Source organism: Talpa europaea (assembly GCF_964194135.1).
Source record: "Talpa europaea genome assembly, chromosome: 15".
NCBI lineage: Eukaryota > Metazoa > Chordata > Mammalia > Eulipotyphla > Talpidae > Talpa > Talpa europaea.
Genome location: NC_140083.1, coordinates 43,185,993 through 43,203,935, shown reverse-complemented (window position 1 = coordinate 43,203,935; position 17,943 = coordinate 43,185,993). Strand labels below are relative to the sequence as shown.

The 17,943-nt window shown below is 38.9% G+C and overlaps 1 protein-coding gene across 3 annotated transcripts in view; it reads left to right on the top strand.

The window, feature by feature from the left end:
- TMEM117 (transmembrane protein 117) overlaps window positions 1–17,943 on the top strand; it is a gene marked incomplete at both ends in the record, with an annotated part of 437,683 nt that overhangs the window by 52,045 nt on the left and 367,695 nt on the right. For all 3 annotated transcript variants that reach the window (XM_084254763.1, XM_084254764.1, XM_084254765.1), the window contains one exon: window positions 13,472–13,604. In XM_084254763.1, the coding sequence (XP_084110889.1) occupies window positions 13,472–13,604 (133 nt within the window). The remainder of the gene's footprint in view (window positions 1–13,471; window positions 13,605–17,943) is intronic.

Here is a 17,943-nt window from a genome sequence, read left to right as displayed (position 1 = left end):
GAACTGAATAGAGAGCCCAGAAATAAAAACCACACTTATATGGACAGCTGATCTTTGACAAAGGAAAAAAGTATATGCAATGGAACATGGACAGTTTGTTCAATAAATGGTGCTGGGAAAACTGGACCACCACATGCGAAAAAAATGAAACTAGACCACTACCTTTCAATGTGCACAAACATTAACTCAAAATGGATAAAAGAACTGGACATAAGACCTGCCTTCTCTTTTTTCTTTAAAAGTGTTTGTGTGTGTGTGTGTGTGTGTGTGTGTGTGTGTGTGTGTGTAGAAGAACTAAGGTGTCAGCAGACATGCGGGGTTAAGCGGTGACAGAATTCACCAGAGACAGAGTGGGGAGTAGAGCAGGTGGATTGACTGAAATCCACTGCTGAGGGGAGCAATGGGCCAGATAGGAGAGGTCTGCTGTGCCTTGTGGGTCAGCTCCCTGGCCAGGGTTCGAACTCAGGCCATCGTGGTGATTTCACTGAGACTTAGCCCCTAGACCTGTGCCTGCCTTTTAAACACTGGGGTTTATTATCTATGAAGTCCAGAGTGTCTGCTATAACCAACACTCCAAACCACGTTAATAGTCTCACTATGCTTCTGAAAACACTTCAGATTCCTTCCCTGACTTCATTCTCTTTGACCTATGTACACTGGATACAGTTATCTGTATTCTCCTTCTTGTTTCATTCTTTGATTTCCATGATGCATGTTACCTACCCTATTATTCTGCTTTTTTGGGGAGATATGTCATATTGGTTCTTTAACTTCCAGTTTCTACGAGTTTTAAGTGGACCAAAAAAGGCTGCCGCTCCCGTGGGTCACAGGCTCTGGTGTCATGTCTCTACTGCCCCTTTCCATCCTTCTCTCTTTCCTCACTTTATGCTTTCTTTCTTGCTGACTTTATTTACTTTCAAGAACTTATTGAACATGTCTAGCTTCATGCAGTTTGTATCTCTCAGTCTAACATCTCATGACATTCCCGTCTCTTCCTAAGGTCTCTTCCTTCAGCTATTTCAGTGAAACTACAGATTCAGAATAACCTTTCTCTTCTTCTACTACACAATGCCTGGCCCAGCCCAGCAGTCACACCTCACATTGTCCCCATTTCTGTTGCTTCAGTTTGAAATCCGGGAGCTCTTCTCTGACCTCTGGCACTTTTATTCTCAACAGGCTACCAGTTACCAAGTTTTACAGACTCTAGATTCTATTCCTTAAACAGCTTTATGCCTCTTTCTCTTCCCCTTTTATTCTTTTTGCCATCATGCCAGTTCAGACCTGGAGTCCTTTTCACTGTGCTACTTCAGTGGATTTTCAAGAGTGACCTTTACAATGGGGAAACGGCGTGCATTTATCATTTAAAACTTAATTCATAGAATAACTCTTCTGGGCTTGAAAACCTAATTGTTTATTGTGCTCAAAATTTAGTATAGCAGTAGCCAGTTGTGTGTAGTCTTCCACGACCTGATCGCTATCTACTTTTCTGCTTTTCTTTATTTAGTACACTCCTGGCATCTTACACTTCAATGATAGTTTTGGTTTTTGTTAGTCTACCATCCACATTTGCTTTTACCCTCTGCATTTTTAGTCATATTGTTCTCTGTAATTGAGTCTCTGGCTTCATTTATAATCAGCCTGCCCACCTTTCCATCTTTTACCCCATCCTTATTGATTCTCTTAAAATATGATCATTCCTTATTTGAACCTCTAGGATTTCCTGTTTTGTTGTTGTTTCTGTGACACTTTCCTTACTGAACTCTTAATTTTGTATCTGTTTGTCTGTTTATTCATTCATTCATTCACCTGTTTTTGCTAATCTCTAGCTTAGAAACTTCAAAAATATAGATACATGATTTTCTTTGTGATAATTTTCTCCTAGTATATGCATGTACTCAGACAGAGCAGATATTTCATAAACCTTTGGTGGATTAATGAATGTATTCTGCTTATTTTCCAGTGTTTGGTTTCCTCTACATAGAGTTTCTTACAGAAAAATCATTGCCTGGTCGAAAGAAAAAATGGTCTGGAATATGACAGAGCTAGAATGAAGTACTTGATAGCTGACTTACTAGCTCTGCAACCTAGACACATTGTAGAATCTGAGTCTTTACTTTCTCATCTATAAAATGGGGAAAATCATGTGTACTTACTCTGATATTTATTTATTCAAGAACTTTACTTGCTTTATTCTATTTTATATTCATACCAATCCAGCAAATTGCATACAGTTACCACCCGCACTTTTGGATGATTAAGCAGAGATGTAGAGAATCAGAGCAATTTCTCCAAGGTCACTGAGCTAATAAGCTTTGTTCTCCAGAAGTGTGAACAAAGAGCTTTTTAAACACTGTGCCAGGCATTGTTAAAAACAATATATATGTATATATATAAACTATATATATAAAACTATATGTATATATAAAATTTGAGGTAAGAGTAGTTTATTACACTATGTAAAAAAACAATTTATATTTTTAAACTCAATTATATCTCCATGATAACCATATGAAGCTGATTCTCTGATCTTCCAATTTATAGAGGGGTAAGTGAGGCCACGGTGAGATTAAATAACCTCCCATAGTCACACAGAGAAGATAAAATGAAGTTATAGTTTGAAGGAAGCCTGACTAAGCTGGCACAGGATTCTTCTACTCACCCTGCCCTTCCAAAAAGGTGAAGTAGGACCTCCCTGGTGGCGCAAGGGGTTAAGTCTTAGCACAGTGAAGCTAATTAGCAGCCACTGAAGCTCTCACTAGTTTGATCTCTGGCCAGGGAGCTGACCCACATGGCAAAGCAGACCTCTCCTGTCTTTCCCGCTGCTCCCTTCAGCAGTGGATTTCAATCTGTCTGTTCTGCTCCCCACTCTTATCTCTGGTGAATCCTCTCCCCCCCTAAGCCCAACCTCTGGCCTACATCCCAGTTCTTGGATGCATAAATAAAATAAATCTTTTTAAAAAATGAATATAGGGCTCCCCGGTGGCGCAGCGGTTGAGTGCTGGGTTGCGAAGCTGCCAGCAGCCTCTGCAGCGCTGGTTCGATCCCCGGCCGCTGGGCAAGGGTCCCACATGGCGCGCAGACCTCTCCTGCTGCCCGCTGCTCCCCTCAGCAGTGTACTTAGGTCCTTCTGCCTGCTCTGCTCCCCGCTCTGGCTCTGGTGAATTCTCTCACCCTCCCGTGCTTCTGACTGTACCCAGTGCTTATATAAATAAATAAAAAGAAACAAATCTAAAAAAAATGAATATAAAGTAATAAAGCAGAAGATATCTGACCATTCTGCTGGAGGCACTATCTTACCATGATATTTAAATGAGCTGTTATGGGACAGTTCTTGGCAGAGGAAGAGAGCAGTAAAAGTTTAATCTTTCCATTCACTTTCCTCCATGTTCTATATCCTCTTCTGTTACATTTCCTGTATAATTATTTAATCACATTTTATTTTAATATAATTTCCCTTTTGTTTCTGTGCATTTCACCTCCCCAACTAAATGTCAAGTACCTCGAGGGAAGAACAGTTTTGTGTTCACTGCAGTAGTTAATGAGTACATAGAGAGTTGCTCAGTAAATATTGAACAAATGAGTTTCACATTTTTGTTCAGCTGACAATCTTTGCATTCACTGATTTTCCATTTTAACTACTTGTCCATCTTTAACGTTGTTTGGCTGTTTTATTTTTGTTATTCCTGGGTCTTCCAAGTGCCTGCTTTCATACTCTCAGGGTAACCTTTTTCCTGAACTTTATTGGAAATAGTCCTAAACCCTTCCTGTCTTCAAATTTTGCCCACAGAGGCACACCTATTGTCAGTAGGTTCAGAAAAATACACCATGAAGAATATTTTTGTAGAATTTAACTAGGGAATCAAATCTGTCTCACAAGCTGGGTTCTTTCACAATTATGTAGTCTTTCCTTTTCTTTGGTATTAGAAGGCAGCATGCCTGGAATAGATTCTCTTAATAGGAGAGGATAAAATTAGAGATTGGAGTAGTATTGATAACTGTCTATAAAGGTGGATTCTGAATTCTCATTATTTCTAATTTTTTGTTTGAACTTAAGGACAAATTAGAAAATGAAGTATTCCTGATAATTTCCTGATAGTGACAGAAAATAGGGAATGCTGTGGACCTGAAATTAAATGCAGGCATATTTAGCCCTTATTTGTGCTTTTGGTTTAATTGGATTTAATTACTTAAATATATCTGTATTTTTGAAGGCAAGGACTTCACAATAAGGTGATTAATTTGATGATTTTTGGTTCTTGTGTTAGCTTGACATCATCTTATTATGTCATACTTGGTCTGAAAATCAGCTTTGCATTGAGATTTTCTTCATCACATCATATTAGTTTATTGGCTTAATTTCTTTGAGTCTCCTTTTTGTAACTTCAAACAATATAGGTAGTGTAAATGAGTATAAAAGTTGGAATTCATGAGAATGCTGGATAGTGTCTGGGTATCTTTTTATAGAGTATCTGGTTTTTCTCATCCCTCATGTTTGAAGTCCTTTAGGACTTTCTACCCAAATTCTAAATAAATTAAGAAATAAGACAGAAATAAAGATTATAGAGGCCAAACTCTTTCCTTTAATTGGAAAACTATGTGTTAGAGAATGTGGCCTGTGTCTGCAGATAAGGGGACTCCCTGATAATAAACTCCAGAATTGAGTAAACTTTCCAAGACCCTGGTCATATGGTACTAACTTACCTGCTTGGGAAGAACAGAGCAGAATTTGGGATGATCTGCAGGAGAGATGGCAGAGAAAAGGTGCTAAACACACATCAATATTCTTCTAAATTGACCCATTAGAAATTTATACGGAACTACAGAAGACCTTAAGTAGCAAAAGTAACCTTCAGAAAAAAGAAGAAAAGTGGATGTATCGCTTTACTTGTCTTTAAACATTTTTATAAGGCAGCAGTACAATGGCATTGGTCCAAAAGTAGATACATGAATCAATGGAACAGAATTGAAAGCTGAGAAATAAATCCACGTTCATACCAAAATCTAATCTACAATAAACAGCAATGTCCATAAAATGGGGAAAGGAGAGTCTTTAGTAAACAGTGCTAGGAAAATTAGAAAATCACAAATAAAAGAATGAAGTTGTGTTACTCACTAGCAATATATACAAAAATAAATTCCAAATGAATGAAAGATTTAGTCATATACATCAATGTAAAAACATAATAACAGTACAAAACACAACAAAACAAAAACAGACAATTACAAATCAGAGACATCCTGCAGGGGAGGAGGAGGGAGAGGGATCAGAGGGAGGGAGGGAAGAGCACAGGAGACTGTGGTGATGGTACATGGGTGCCTTGGGGAAGGAATTTCTGTGGATACTCAACCTGAAGGGGAGGGGAGAAGAAAATATTGTTTTAAAAAATTTAAAAAGAAGAAAAGAAAAAATAAAGAAGAAAAAAAAGATTTAGTCATATACAGAATGATAAATGCCAGTGATATTTAATGGTAATTAAATCAAAGAGAGATGTACCTGTGAAGTTCAGAATGGGAAAGCAATTTGCACTATATAAATATTAAGTAATTATAGCTATCAAAGGCTAGGATAATGGCTACACAAGTTACTCTTTAATAAAAACACATAGCTTAGAAGACAATAACACTATATATTGTCTATTCATTAAGAACTAAATAAAATAGTGGATTTGGTAGGAATGGGATTTCAAGCTAAAATGGTGTGGTGGATTTTACTGGGTTTTATATCTTTATTTTATGTAAATGCAAATTGTTGGCTATCCAAAGTGGTGTGCCATCTTATTTGTTTCATTTGTTTATTCTTTCTATACCTGAGAGAAGAACAAATCTCAATAGATTAAAACTTGAGGCATTATTGCCTGTGTACTTAAAGAAACAGAACAATAAATACTGAAATTTATATGGAACTACAAAAGATTTTGAATAGCAAAAGTAACCTTCAGAAAAAAGAAGAAAGTGTGTGAATGTAATGGTTTGTTATTCATTCAGTTTGCATAGATACTGCCCATGTAAAATAATTCCTCTGTCAATTATTTTATGGGTAATATAGAGAACAGAGCAAAGACCAAAAGGATATAAAATATTCTAATAGTATGATACGTTATATGAATTAAAGTAGAAATCAAAAGAAAATACCATCAGTGACATTTACGACATAAAGGTTGCCCTTTGCAATTATTTAATTACTTGAACACTTTCATGATGTGAGGTTTACTTTTGCAAAGCTTCTTTTCCTCTCTGTCATCATAATGCCAAGCATTTTGTTAAGGTAAAGTAAGCATTTACACTATGAATATTATACTTTTATATTTCTATCATTTGGGCTCAGTTCTTTTCTCATAAAATCATATGTTAGATTTTGTTATTTCCATGCTTCAGTTTTACTCAAGTGGTTTCTGTTACCTTTTAGAAATACTGAGCATAAAGTCATGTATCTCTGAAACAAATTATACCCAAAGTTGGTGGTTGAAAGCACAGTAAACATTTGTGATCTTACCCAGTTTTCCTGGGTGACTAATTTATAAGCAGCTTGGGATCCCTCACGAGGTTCTGTGAATCCATCCACCATAGCTACAGTTATCTGGAGGCTATACTGGAAAGTTCTCTTTCAAGATGGTTATCTCAAGTGGAAGCCAGGTTGATGCCAGTGATGGGCCGAAGTCCTCACTTCCTTCATGTGGATTCTTCATAGGACAATTTGATTGTCTATAAGATAAGACAGCTGATTTCTTTCTATTAAGAAAGATAGACTAAGGTGGAAACTGCAATTACTTTTATAATTACATTTTGGAAATCACTTGTTACTCAGCCATGTTTTATTGGTCATGGGTACTGCTTGAGTTGGAGGTGAGACTCAGTCAGGGCCATTTTGGAGGCTGGCTTCTACACTGCCGAATGTTTGTTGTGGTTAAAAGTATTCAGGGTCCCATTAAGATGCATACACTATTTCACTGCATCTTTGCTGTCTCTAGTTTCTAGCCTTCTTTAACATCTCAAACACTTATTTCTTGGAGTCCCCAGGAATGTATCAGAGGAACTGATGAAATCATATTCTATTTTAGAGACTTCTGTTGAGATCTCCTGCCCTGGGGTGGGGCTGTTTGAGGCTGTTGCTTCACTTGCTACAGTTTCAGGATTTCACCTCCTTGGTGTGGAGACCCATGCTTAGGGGTGTGGTTTATCAGTGACCCCAATTCAGAAACTCTCAAGAATTTAAAATAAAGATGCATTCCATGAAATCCTTTTTCAAAGTTATACTTACTGCCACCCCAAGGGGGAACATATTCCTTTATGCATTTCTGAATTGTTTGTTTTATCCCTGTGTGCTAGAAGATTATGTTTTTTTTTCCTTGTAGGGCTCAGCCATGGATCCACAGGCACCCCATGTAACTATCATATCCACCAGCCATGCCTTAAATGCATTGTTGTCTTGTCCATTTTACTTCATACCTCTCAAAAAAACTTATTGAAATTATTGGAAATTCTTTTCTTTCACTCTGTCAGACCTGTTCAAATCCTAGGCCTAGGCTCAAACCAAATACCTGCCACCAATATATTACATAGTACATGTTAGACATATGTGTCTCCAATAATTTCAGTAGCTGCGTATATAATACTTAATACTTTAAAAGTATTGAAGTTAGAATATTGTTAATCTATATGCTTATTAAATATGTGTTTAAGAAAACCCAGGGTGCCTAAGATTTAGCTCCAGACATCTCAGAGTTATTCATTGCAAATATATAAATTCAGTTCAAAATTGGCCGTGTGAAATTTTTTTTTTTTTTTGCATAGAAGAACTGGGGTGTAGTCCAGAAGTGTGGGGTGGTAAGAGGATTTCCCAGAGACAGAGTAGGGAGCAGAACAGGTGGGTCTGTTGAAATCTACTGCTGCGGGGAGCAGCGGGTGAGACAGGAGAGGTCTGCTGTGCCATGTGGGTCAGCAACCTGGCTGGGGATTGAACTCAGGCCATTGTGTTGAGAGCACTGAGTCTAACCCCAAGGGAGGCACAAAGTGTGAAATTCTTGCCTAAGCTCTGTAGAAGCTCCCTGGAGGGTTTAGTACATGGTCAATTTTAAAAGTTTTCTATGAAGCATGTTGGAAGAGAATATGTATTTTCTACTTGTTGCATGCAGGGTTCAAGTTAACTAAATCACATTTTAATTGCGTTTTATTCAACTGTTCTGTTTCATTGATATTTTGTTTGTCCATCTGACTTATCAATACATAAGAAAGAGATGTTAAAATACCACTCTCTGTTAATGAATTTCTTAATTTCTCCCTATAGTTCAATTAGACTTTGCTTTAAACATTTTGAACCCATCTATTTGGTTCACATGACTGTATGTACACATGTTGTATGTAACTGCAGAATCCTGCTACCATTTGTGGTGTTTTCTATTCACACAGCTTTTCTATTCCTTTCTTTCCACTTTTTGTGAGGAGGAAGCCGATTTAATTTGGTCATTTGTTCCTTTCATCTTTCTATTACTCCTCAACCCTTCCATTTGGTTTATATGTTTTTTATTCAATATCAATGCTTTCAGATGGTACCCTTGAAATTTTACTTTGCATATTAAGTAATCTAAGAAGTGAGCAATGTCTTAATCATCTCCCGAATGATGACCGTCCTCATCAAGTTAACTAGGCTTAACCTTTCCTTACTAACTTAGGATTGTTACATATTCTAGTTCTTTTTTATCCCACAGGAACATTATTCTACACAGTGTTTAGATTTGATACATTTTGATTAGTTTATTTTCTCTCCATTCCTTCTTGTCTCAGATATTTTTTTCTGAGATTATTTTGGAGTCAAGTTCATTTTCTTTCTTTTTTTTTTTATAATAAATTTTATTGTTATATTCCCCATACAATTGCAGCCCCCCCATTCTGACCCCAATCCCTCCCCTCCCGCCCCTGCCCCCCTAAAAGTGTCTCTGGTTCATAGTTTTTTGTTGATTTTGATTTTCACTTTCTTATAGTTATTCATTTTCCTGGTCCATTATTTAAGTTTTCTAGATTCCTGCTATGAGTGAGACCATCCGGTATTTTTCTTTTTCTTTTTGGCTTATTTCGCTGAGCATGATCCCTTTCAAGAAGATGTGGTACATCTATACCATGGAATATTACTCAGCATTCAAAAAAGATAAACACATGCAATTTGCAGCAACATGGATGGCGCTGGAAGGGAAAGTTCATTTTCTTGAAGTATGTCATTTAGATTTTTAAATGAAGGTACATAGTCGATATACTTTCTCATTTTTATTTTTCTTTCAATTTAATGCACTGTGACAGTTTTCTTTTAGTTGGAATACTTAGACTTGTGCACTTACATAATTAGTGATATCTTTGGGTTTATGTCTATCGTTTTGCTATAATAGCTTTTGATTATCCTTATCTTTCCTACGTTCTTTTCTTTTCCTCCTCTTTGCTTGCCTCTGGATAAATCAATTATTTTTTATACCTAATTTCCCCTACTCTATTACTTTGTTAGTTATACATTTATTCTTTCAGTGATTACTCTAGAGACTAAAACATGATTGACTAATTAGCATCTACTTTTAATTAATATTTTGAACTCTTTCAAAGAACCTTAATTTTTAATTCCATTTACCTGTTCCTTTTGACTTAGTCTTGTCATAAACTTAAATTCCACTGTTCTTAATCCTAAAAAATTTATGTATAGTGGACATACAATGAACTGCACATATAAAGTGTACAGTTGTGTAAGATTTGAAATGCATATGTCTGAGAAGCCATGAGCACAGTCAAGATCACTGTCTTGAGCCTTCCTAGTGGCCTAGTAGTTGAGTCTCAGAGCTATCACTGCTACAGCCTGAGTTTGATCCCTGGCTGGGGAGCTGACCCACATGGCGCAGCAGACCTCTTCTGTCTCACCCGCTGCTCTCCTCAGCAGCCTGTTCTGCTCCCCACTCTGTCTGTGGTGAATCCTCTCACCCCCACACGTCTGGCCTATACCCCGGTTCTTCCGTGCAAAAAAACCCTGTCTCTTTATCTTTTTATGTAAGTGTGCCCTACAGTTACCCCATCTGACTTCCTGGAGAGGATTTCTAGCTTCTGTGCATGAAAAAGGGGTCAGGAAGCTCCTGGGGGCTCTGTGAGCTGAGAAGATAGTGTTGGGTGTGTGAGGAGGCAAGACAGCCAGAGTGCACAGGGAGGGTCCAGGAAAGGAAAGTGGAGCACAGAGGAGTCATTCCAGAGATCTGCAGATCTGCCTTGGTTCTTTAGTCAAGTAACCATCAGGCCTTGCATGGGAGGAAATCCCCAAGGGCAGGGGACGGTACCACTCAAAAAGAGCAGGGACAATTCCTCAGTGGCCTGGGAAGAGAGGAAAGACCTTCAATTTATGGTCCATCAAGTAGAGTATTCAGTACCCTAGAAAGCATTACCCTGGGCTTAATAATAAGTCTAAAAGTAAGTCAAGGCTCATCAGGATAAAACTATTTCCAAGTAATTTAAATGCACCTTAGAACAACATGCAAGAGTAGTTGTAAAAATACAAAAATACCTACCATCGAAGAAAGTGAAAACTTGTGTCTGGTATCCACTAAAAAAACCCAGAGATTGAAATCATGCTATTTGCAACAACATGTGACCTTAAGGGCTTTATGGCCAATTAAATAAGTCAGGAGGATTCAGAAGGATAGATACTGTATGATCTAAAGCACACAGTGGAGTCTAAAACAAAACACAGGGCTTGTAGATGTGGAGAACAGATTGCCTGTTGTCAGAGGTGTGGAGTGAGGGGTGGGTGAAATGGATGAAGGTGGGTGACAGGGACTCTTCCAGTTATAAAGCAGTTCCTGGGAGTGTAAAGTTCAGTGCGGTGAGTAGAGTTTTACTACCCTGTTGCAGATTTGAAAACTGCTAAGAGAGTGGATCTTCAAAGTTCTCATTGCAAGGAAGGCATTTGCTAACTATGGGTGGTGATTAATTAGACTTATTGTGATAATCATTTCATCATATATAAAATATCTGAGCACTGGTTAATACCTGAAACTAATATTGTTTGTCAGTTATAAATCAATAAAAAAAAAATCAGGCAGGCAAAGATGCAGAAATATGTGATACCTGATGGGAAGGAAGTAAATGCATCAAACAAAGCCATATATTAGATTGCTGATATAACTAATTGATATATTAAAAATATAACTATAATTCATATATTTAAGAAAATAGAAAGATGCTTAAGTATAAGACATAAAATTCTCTGTTGATAATTCCAATATTCAAAGTCCTTCTACAGTTTGTCTTGTTTGTGTTTTTGTCAACTCTCATTCACAGCCACATTTCTTTTTGTATTTGGTGAATTTTTACTGTGAATTCCGATTTTAATAGAATAATCTATAGTAGTTTCTATGATTGAAGTTAGGTTTGTTTCCTGCAGCATGTAGTAGGATATGCCAAGTTTAGAATTCAGGAGACCTGGTAGTTTGGGGACAACACTGACCTGGGGTGGGAGATTCCGGCTCTCTCCCATATGCAATCTGTCCAGGTGTAGTGTGGGTCACTGAACCCAAAGTAGCCCTAGATTTAAAACTCGCTCACTAGTAGCCTTAACATTTTAGATAACTGTTATTCTTGCATCCTGCTCTCATTTTGAGCAAATGACTTAATGAATAGTAATTTTTTAAAATTTAACTTATTTTTGTGTAAAAGAACTGTGGTGTAGGCTAGAAGTATGGGTGGGGGGTAGAGGATTCACCACAAAAAGAGTAAGGAGCAGAACAGGCAGATTAAATGAAATACACTGCTGAGGGGAGCAGTGGGCGTGACAGGAGAGGTCTGCTGCACCATGTGGGGCAGCTCCCTGGCCAGTGATTGAACTCAGGCTGTAGAGGTGATAGTGCTGAGACTTAACCCCTAGGCCACCAGGGAGGCCCTATGTTACCTATTATTAATCTTTCTATTTATAACCTATGTAAATAGATGAATATATTTATGACATACTTATAATAATTATATGGAAATTTGCAAATCTCTGTTTTCCAGGCCTCCCTGGTGGCTCAGGGGTTAAGTCTCAGCACTTTCAAGCTATCACCAGCCATTGTGGGCAAGGGAGCTGACCCACATAGGGCACAGCAGACCTCTCCTATCTCGCCTGCTGCTCCCGTCAGCAGTGTATTTCAGTAGATCCGCCTGTTCTGCTCCCCACTCTGTCTCTGGTGTATCCTCTCACCTCTCCACACCCCTGGACTATACCCCAGCTATTGTATGCATAAATAAACCGTTTTTTAAAAATCCCTGCTTTCCATAATTAATGATTCAGATGGTTGGCTAGTTCTATAAGGCTCTCATTTGAAGTGCTAGTATCACTTGTTTCATTATAAAGTTTTCCACGTTCCCTTCTATTTATATTTTCACATCTCCCCTCTGCCCAATTTTCACATTTACCCTTTGCTTTCTCTTGTGCAAGCCGAGAGACAGGACAAGGTCAAAAATCTCCCTTTTTGGCTCTGTTTAAAGTTTCAGCTGGAACAGTATTTTTGTTAGTGTTGGTTTCCAAGTGCAATCTAAAGTGCTAGGCACCAGGTTAAGCTTAGTAGTTAAATCTTAAAAGATATAACTGTCCTGTGTTCATAACTTACTGTGTATGAGTGCTCCTGGCTGTTGCTAGAGAGATAATTCTCAGGTCAAAGTATATATATTCATGCAACTTCTTCGCCATTGCCTTAAGTGGTTTTTGTATGAATGAATAACATGTTTGTGAAATAGAAAACAGGCAGCAGTGCTCTGATTCATTCACATTAATGCCAGCACAATAAGCCATCTCTGGAGATGAGATTCCCATGTTTACGTGGTTTCTTATGGGTGTTGTAGGGGGCATCATCCATTATCATTTATTTACAAAAGAAAAAAAGGGAAATTAGAGAGTGGTTTCAGCCCTGGGGTTTTCCTCTGGCCAGGATGCTGACATAACAGAGTGACGTAACAGAGATTCTCTACAAAAGCAGAGTGGTGCGCGGGTGAATTGGTTGTGGGATTTTCATGGGGACTATAACCAAGATAAGAAAGCATACATTGTATAAAAATGAAGAATGATGTAAAAAATATATAAAATAATTTTGAAAAAGCAAAAGCAGAGTGTGACTTGTGAGTTACAAAAACATTGATTTTTTTTCATGTACAAGAAGATATTTTATTTTATTAATTTATTTTTATTTATTTATTTGTATATATTTTACATCATTGTTCATTTTTCATCATTTTTTATAGTGTTTTCTTTCTTTTCTCAGGTGTAGTCCCCATAGAATTTCTACCACCAGTTCACCTGTGCACCATCACCATAGTCCCTTGTGCTCCTCTCACCTCCTCTCAGTCCCTCTGCCTCCCCCTCCCCTGCAGAATGTCTCTGATTTATAGTTGTTTGTTTATTTTTGTTTGGTTTTGTTGTGTTTTTCTAAAAAACAATAAACATTGATTTTAATGTTGTTTAATGATGTTTATATTGCAGGAAAATTGCTCCGGTTAAAAATGTTTCGAGAGGACCACGGGTCCTGGATGACAATGTTCTTCAGCACAATTCTCTTCCTCTTCATCTTTTCTCACATCTACAACACGATTCTTCTGATGGATGGGAACATGGGGTAGGTGATCTTTCCCCTTTCTATTGTGGTGAGTGTTCTGTTTGAAACTTGTAAGCATTCAAGGGGAGTTTAGTGTGCTGAAACTTAAATCTCCTTCACTAACCTTTCATCTGAAATACGAACAATTTGTGCATTTTTCACATGTAAAACATTTAGTCTTTTTTTCCCCTGAGAAGCTTCTAGCATCGTTTGTTATGTGGTGTGCCTTATTCTCTAGGACTTTTCTGGGGTAGTTTGAGAGCAGGTGTTGATTTCTTTATAGAGACAGACAGTATGAGAATCAGGAACTCTTATTGACTTGTTGACACTCACACAATTAATAGAATTGGCTGAGATGCAGGCCTCCAGTTTTGCTATCCCATTGCTTTACAATGTCTGCTTAAATAAAAGTGTTTGATGCTGCTAACATTTTTTCCCCCAGTCTTTTGATAGTTCCAACAGAGAGACCTTTGTTATATTGTTATAAATGGGTCATTTTAAAAGTAGGCCACCTGTATCAAATCCAGGGTTGTAATCTATACTTATCAAATCACCAATCAACTCACTGTGGCATGAGGATGTGATAGCAAGTAGGTTTTTTTTTTTTTTTCCCTCACAGCTTTCTCTATTTCTTGGTTTGTTCTCAGTAAGTATTAAGGCCAGAATATAAGGAGATTGGCTTAGCCTACAGTGTGAAGAATTAAATTAGTGACAATAATAAACAACTTTAGATATTTATTATGCACAGAAATAGTTACCAAGGAAGGTGTTGCTCAGCTCTCCTCAATAAGTGGGAAGCTAGGTATTTATCCTTCTCTTCGAAGGAGAGGGTAGGTAAGGGTGTCATTCCTTTCCACAATGCAGCTGTTGTGATGTTTATGTGGATTTAGTCACCGCTGTTCATTGATAAATTAAATAGTGATACATTAAATAGTATATAAAGTATATACTAGATATGCAGTATATAAAATATAATATATAAAATAAAGTATTTGCTTGGAAGTTGACTTTTCATCTAATTTATTTGTTTTCTTATGTGGAGCTAACACAGTCTGTGCTAGCTGAAAGTGCATATCCTAAGGAAAGAAGCAAGTTTAAAAGTAATAAATAAATTAATAGATGACCCCTGGCACATTGCACAATGCTCAATAGTTAATAAAACCCATCCTAATGAGAGCAAATAGTTCCTGAGCACGCAGTGCCTGACACAAATTGTCTCAATTAAACTTCACACTGACTCTGCAATAGGTATTTGTAGTATCTTCATTTTTCAGAGTGAGAAACTGAAGACCAGGGAGATTTCATCATTTGTATAAGAATACATTATAATTAAATATTGTAAGCAATAATTGAGAAGTGATTGTACTAAAGTAGTGAATCCCCATGATACAGTCTGCTCTGAAGCTAGCACAGATTTGATTGATGGCTGATTCTGTTGCTTTTTCTTTGTATTTTTATCATTCAAGCTGAATTGAAAAATTAAAGGAAGTAGGATGTACATGCAGAAAACTAGAGAGGAAGTAGTCTGGGTTTATGCATATCTGTCTTAACTAAAATTGAACATGATTATTTTATTCTCAGCCTAAATACAGTATTCCGTAGTCTTAGGTAACGCCTGCACTCCTCACCAACGTGCCTCATTTTTGTTGGAAAAGGATCTTTAACCAAGAGGACATCCTAATAGTGCCATAATCTAAAGCAATGAAGAAATGGCTTAATTTTACACATAAAAGAAAAAATTACATGGCCATGTATAAAAGATGTATTACCAAGATTTATGACTCACCATTTGAATTTGTGAACACTTTAAGACAGGAATGTATACCGGATGGTCTCACTCATAGTAGGAATCTAGAAAACTTAAATAAGGGACCAGGAAAAAGAATAACTATAAGAAAGAAAATATCAAAATCGACAAACAACTGTGAACCAGAGACACTCTATTGATGGTAGGGGGTGGGGAAAGGAGGGCTTAGGGGAATATAAAATATAAAATTTAAATTAAAAAAAAGACAGGAATGTAAACTTGGAGGAAAGGCAGTTCTTCGAGCAAGCATAGCCAGTTGTGCTTTTGGGGTTCTCCAGGAGATGCCATGTTATCTGAGATGTGTTTTGGTAGGACTGGGAGTGATGGGTATGGGGGTATGGAAAGAATAGTGGGCACCCAGTCATTAGGAGGACTGGTTTTAGATCAGAGTATTGCTGCTGGTGGCTGAGAATTCAGGATTCTTTACGCTGAGTCTGATTTGCATTGAGGATTTCAGAGTCCTAGCTTGTGGGTCCCTCTGGGAATGTTGTCAAGCGCCATTCTGGAAAGGCTTGGGACGGCTCTGCCTGTGTTCATGCTGTTAGAGCTTTCCGGAACCGCAGGCTTTCAGGCCTCAAGTGAGTGGATTTAGGGTTTCAGAGAGGAAAAAGGGAGTTCCCTTGGAATGATTTGCCTTTGCCCCCTGCAATTTTAGGATTGGGTATAAATTTAGGTGAAGCCTCAGTCCCTTAATCCCTACTTCCAAAGAACAAAACCCCTAAGTTTATGTGATTGGAACTGGAGATTGGCTGGAGAGTTTCAGCCAGTCTTCATTCGACAAGCGTCAGGTTGCTTGCTCCTGGCTTTCTATTGCGGTGAGGTCCCTGGAGAGGGCTCCAGCTCTTGCGGCCTGGCGGCCCCTGGGGAAGTCAGCTGAGAGACAGTCAGCTGGAGTGGGAGAGAGACAGGTTAGCTGGGAGGACTGGAAAGATCCAAGGCTCAAACAAGTTGTATTTCTTATATCCCTCTACCTGGCTTCTCTTTTTACCCCCTTAGCTGCCAAAATGCTGCTCATGGTAACTTCTTTTCTCCTTTAAGTCTCCAAGATGAAACCAAATTCATCCTTTATCCTCCAATGCTACTTTGTATCTATTTTGAAATTTTATTTATGTTTTTATTGAAGTAGCAGCACGGTAGAGGCCTTGGAGGAGCAGCTTCACACTCCTTCAGGTATATGACCACACCACACCCTCCTCTATTCACGCACAGCCCTTTACACTGACCACTGAGCCCCCTGCTTCTGTGTCCCCAACCCTTCCCCCAGGAGCCTCAGTCCTGCAGTCGGATTTCTATGGTGGGTTTTGGTTCAGTGTAGGGTAAGGAAAAAATGTCAGGCTTTTCTGCCCTCCCGCCATCAGGATAGATGATGGATCCTTGCGGTCCTGAATGCATGCCTGATGGCGGGCACCTGGAGTAGGGTGTGGGCATAAGTAGATGGGATTCACCTGGGCTGAGAAAGGGCTGTTAAGGGCGGCGTCACGGGGACGCCAGCAGAAGCTGAAAGAGAAGCCAAAAGAGAAGCCAAGAAGCAGAAGCAGAGAACGCCAGAGAGCCCAGAGAGAGTGAGGATTTGCTGGTGGCTGGGAGGACTGCCAGCCTCCCGCCCCCCCCAGCACTCCTGCCTGCCACATACCCGCTGAACCCCAATAAAAGACCTGCAAAAAATCACTGAGGACTCTGACTCCTCCTTCACCCGGTCTGCATGGGATCAGAAAACCTGCTCAGTGGCCAGTTCCTGACCTCTACATTCAGTGTTGTCACTTCCTTTGTTTCTCTGGATTCCACATACAAGTGAAACTACCTGGTGTGTATCTTTCTTCCTCTGACTTATTTCACTTAGCTTGGCTTTGCATTTTCGGGCTCTGACCAAGGGGTGCAGGGAGGATGCTTCCTGCGAGTGTGGGGAATGCAGCATGATGAAGCTGGTAGCTTGGCGTATGTAGGCGCCTGGAATGATAGTGGAGAGTCCTGCTGCTGAGAAGTTTCTCAGCATGGGCAGAGTTTGACATCTGGACACTTTATCAACATTTTCCTTTTTACAAGGAAGCCGAGGAGGTAAGACGAACTCTCCTCTGTAGTGTCCTGGGAAATGTTGGAAAATACAGTGCAGTCTGATAGACTCTATTAATTCATTAGCTCATTCATTTTCTGATACTCTTTTTCTCAAAGGCAAACCTGAGCTTACCCAAAGGTAAGAAAGAAATCTCAGATGTCAAATGAAGAAGGACTTAGAAGTCAGAGCAGTAAGCTGATGGAGAGGTTCTCAAAGGCTGTGACTTGGGGATTTGAGTTTTAATGCTCATGTTAGGACCAGAACCTGAAGCAGAGCCCCTGCAGTAGGGGGCTGCAGAGTGCTGCAGGGACGGTGGTCTGGAGAGCATGACATAGCACAGGTGGCCCCCAGGAAGCGGGCTGTGGACTGGGCTGTGGGTGGGTGGGGGGAGACCTCATGGTTCTAATAGAGTTTCCTTTGAGTCTTAGGACCCCTGAAACATTCCATTTCCTCCTCCAAGAGTCAGGTGCTGACTCTCTGGAGTGCCCCTACTAACTTCC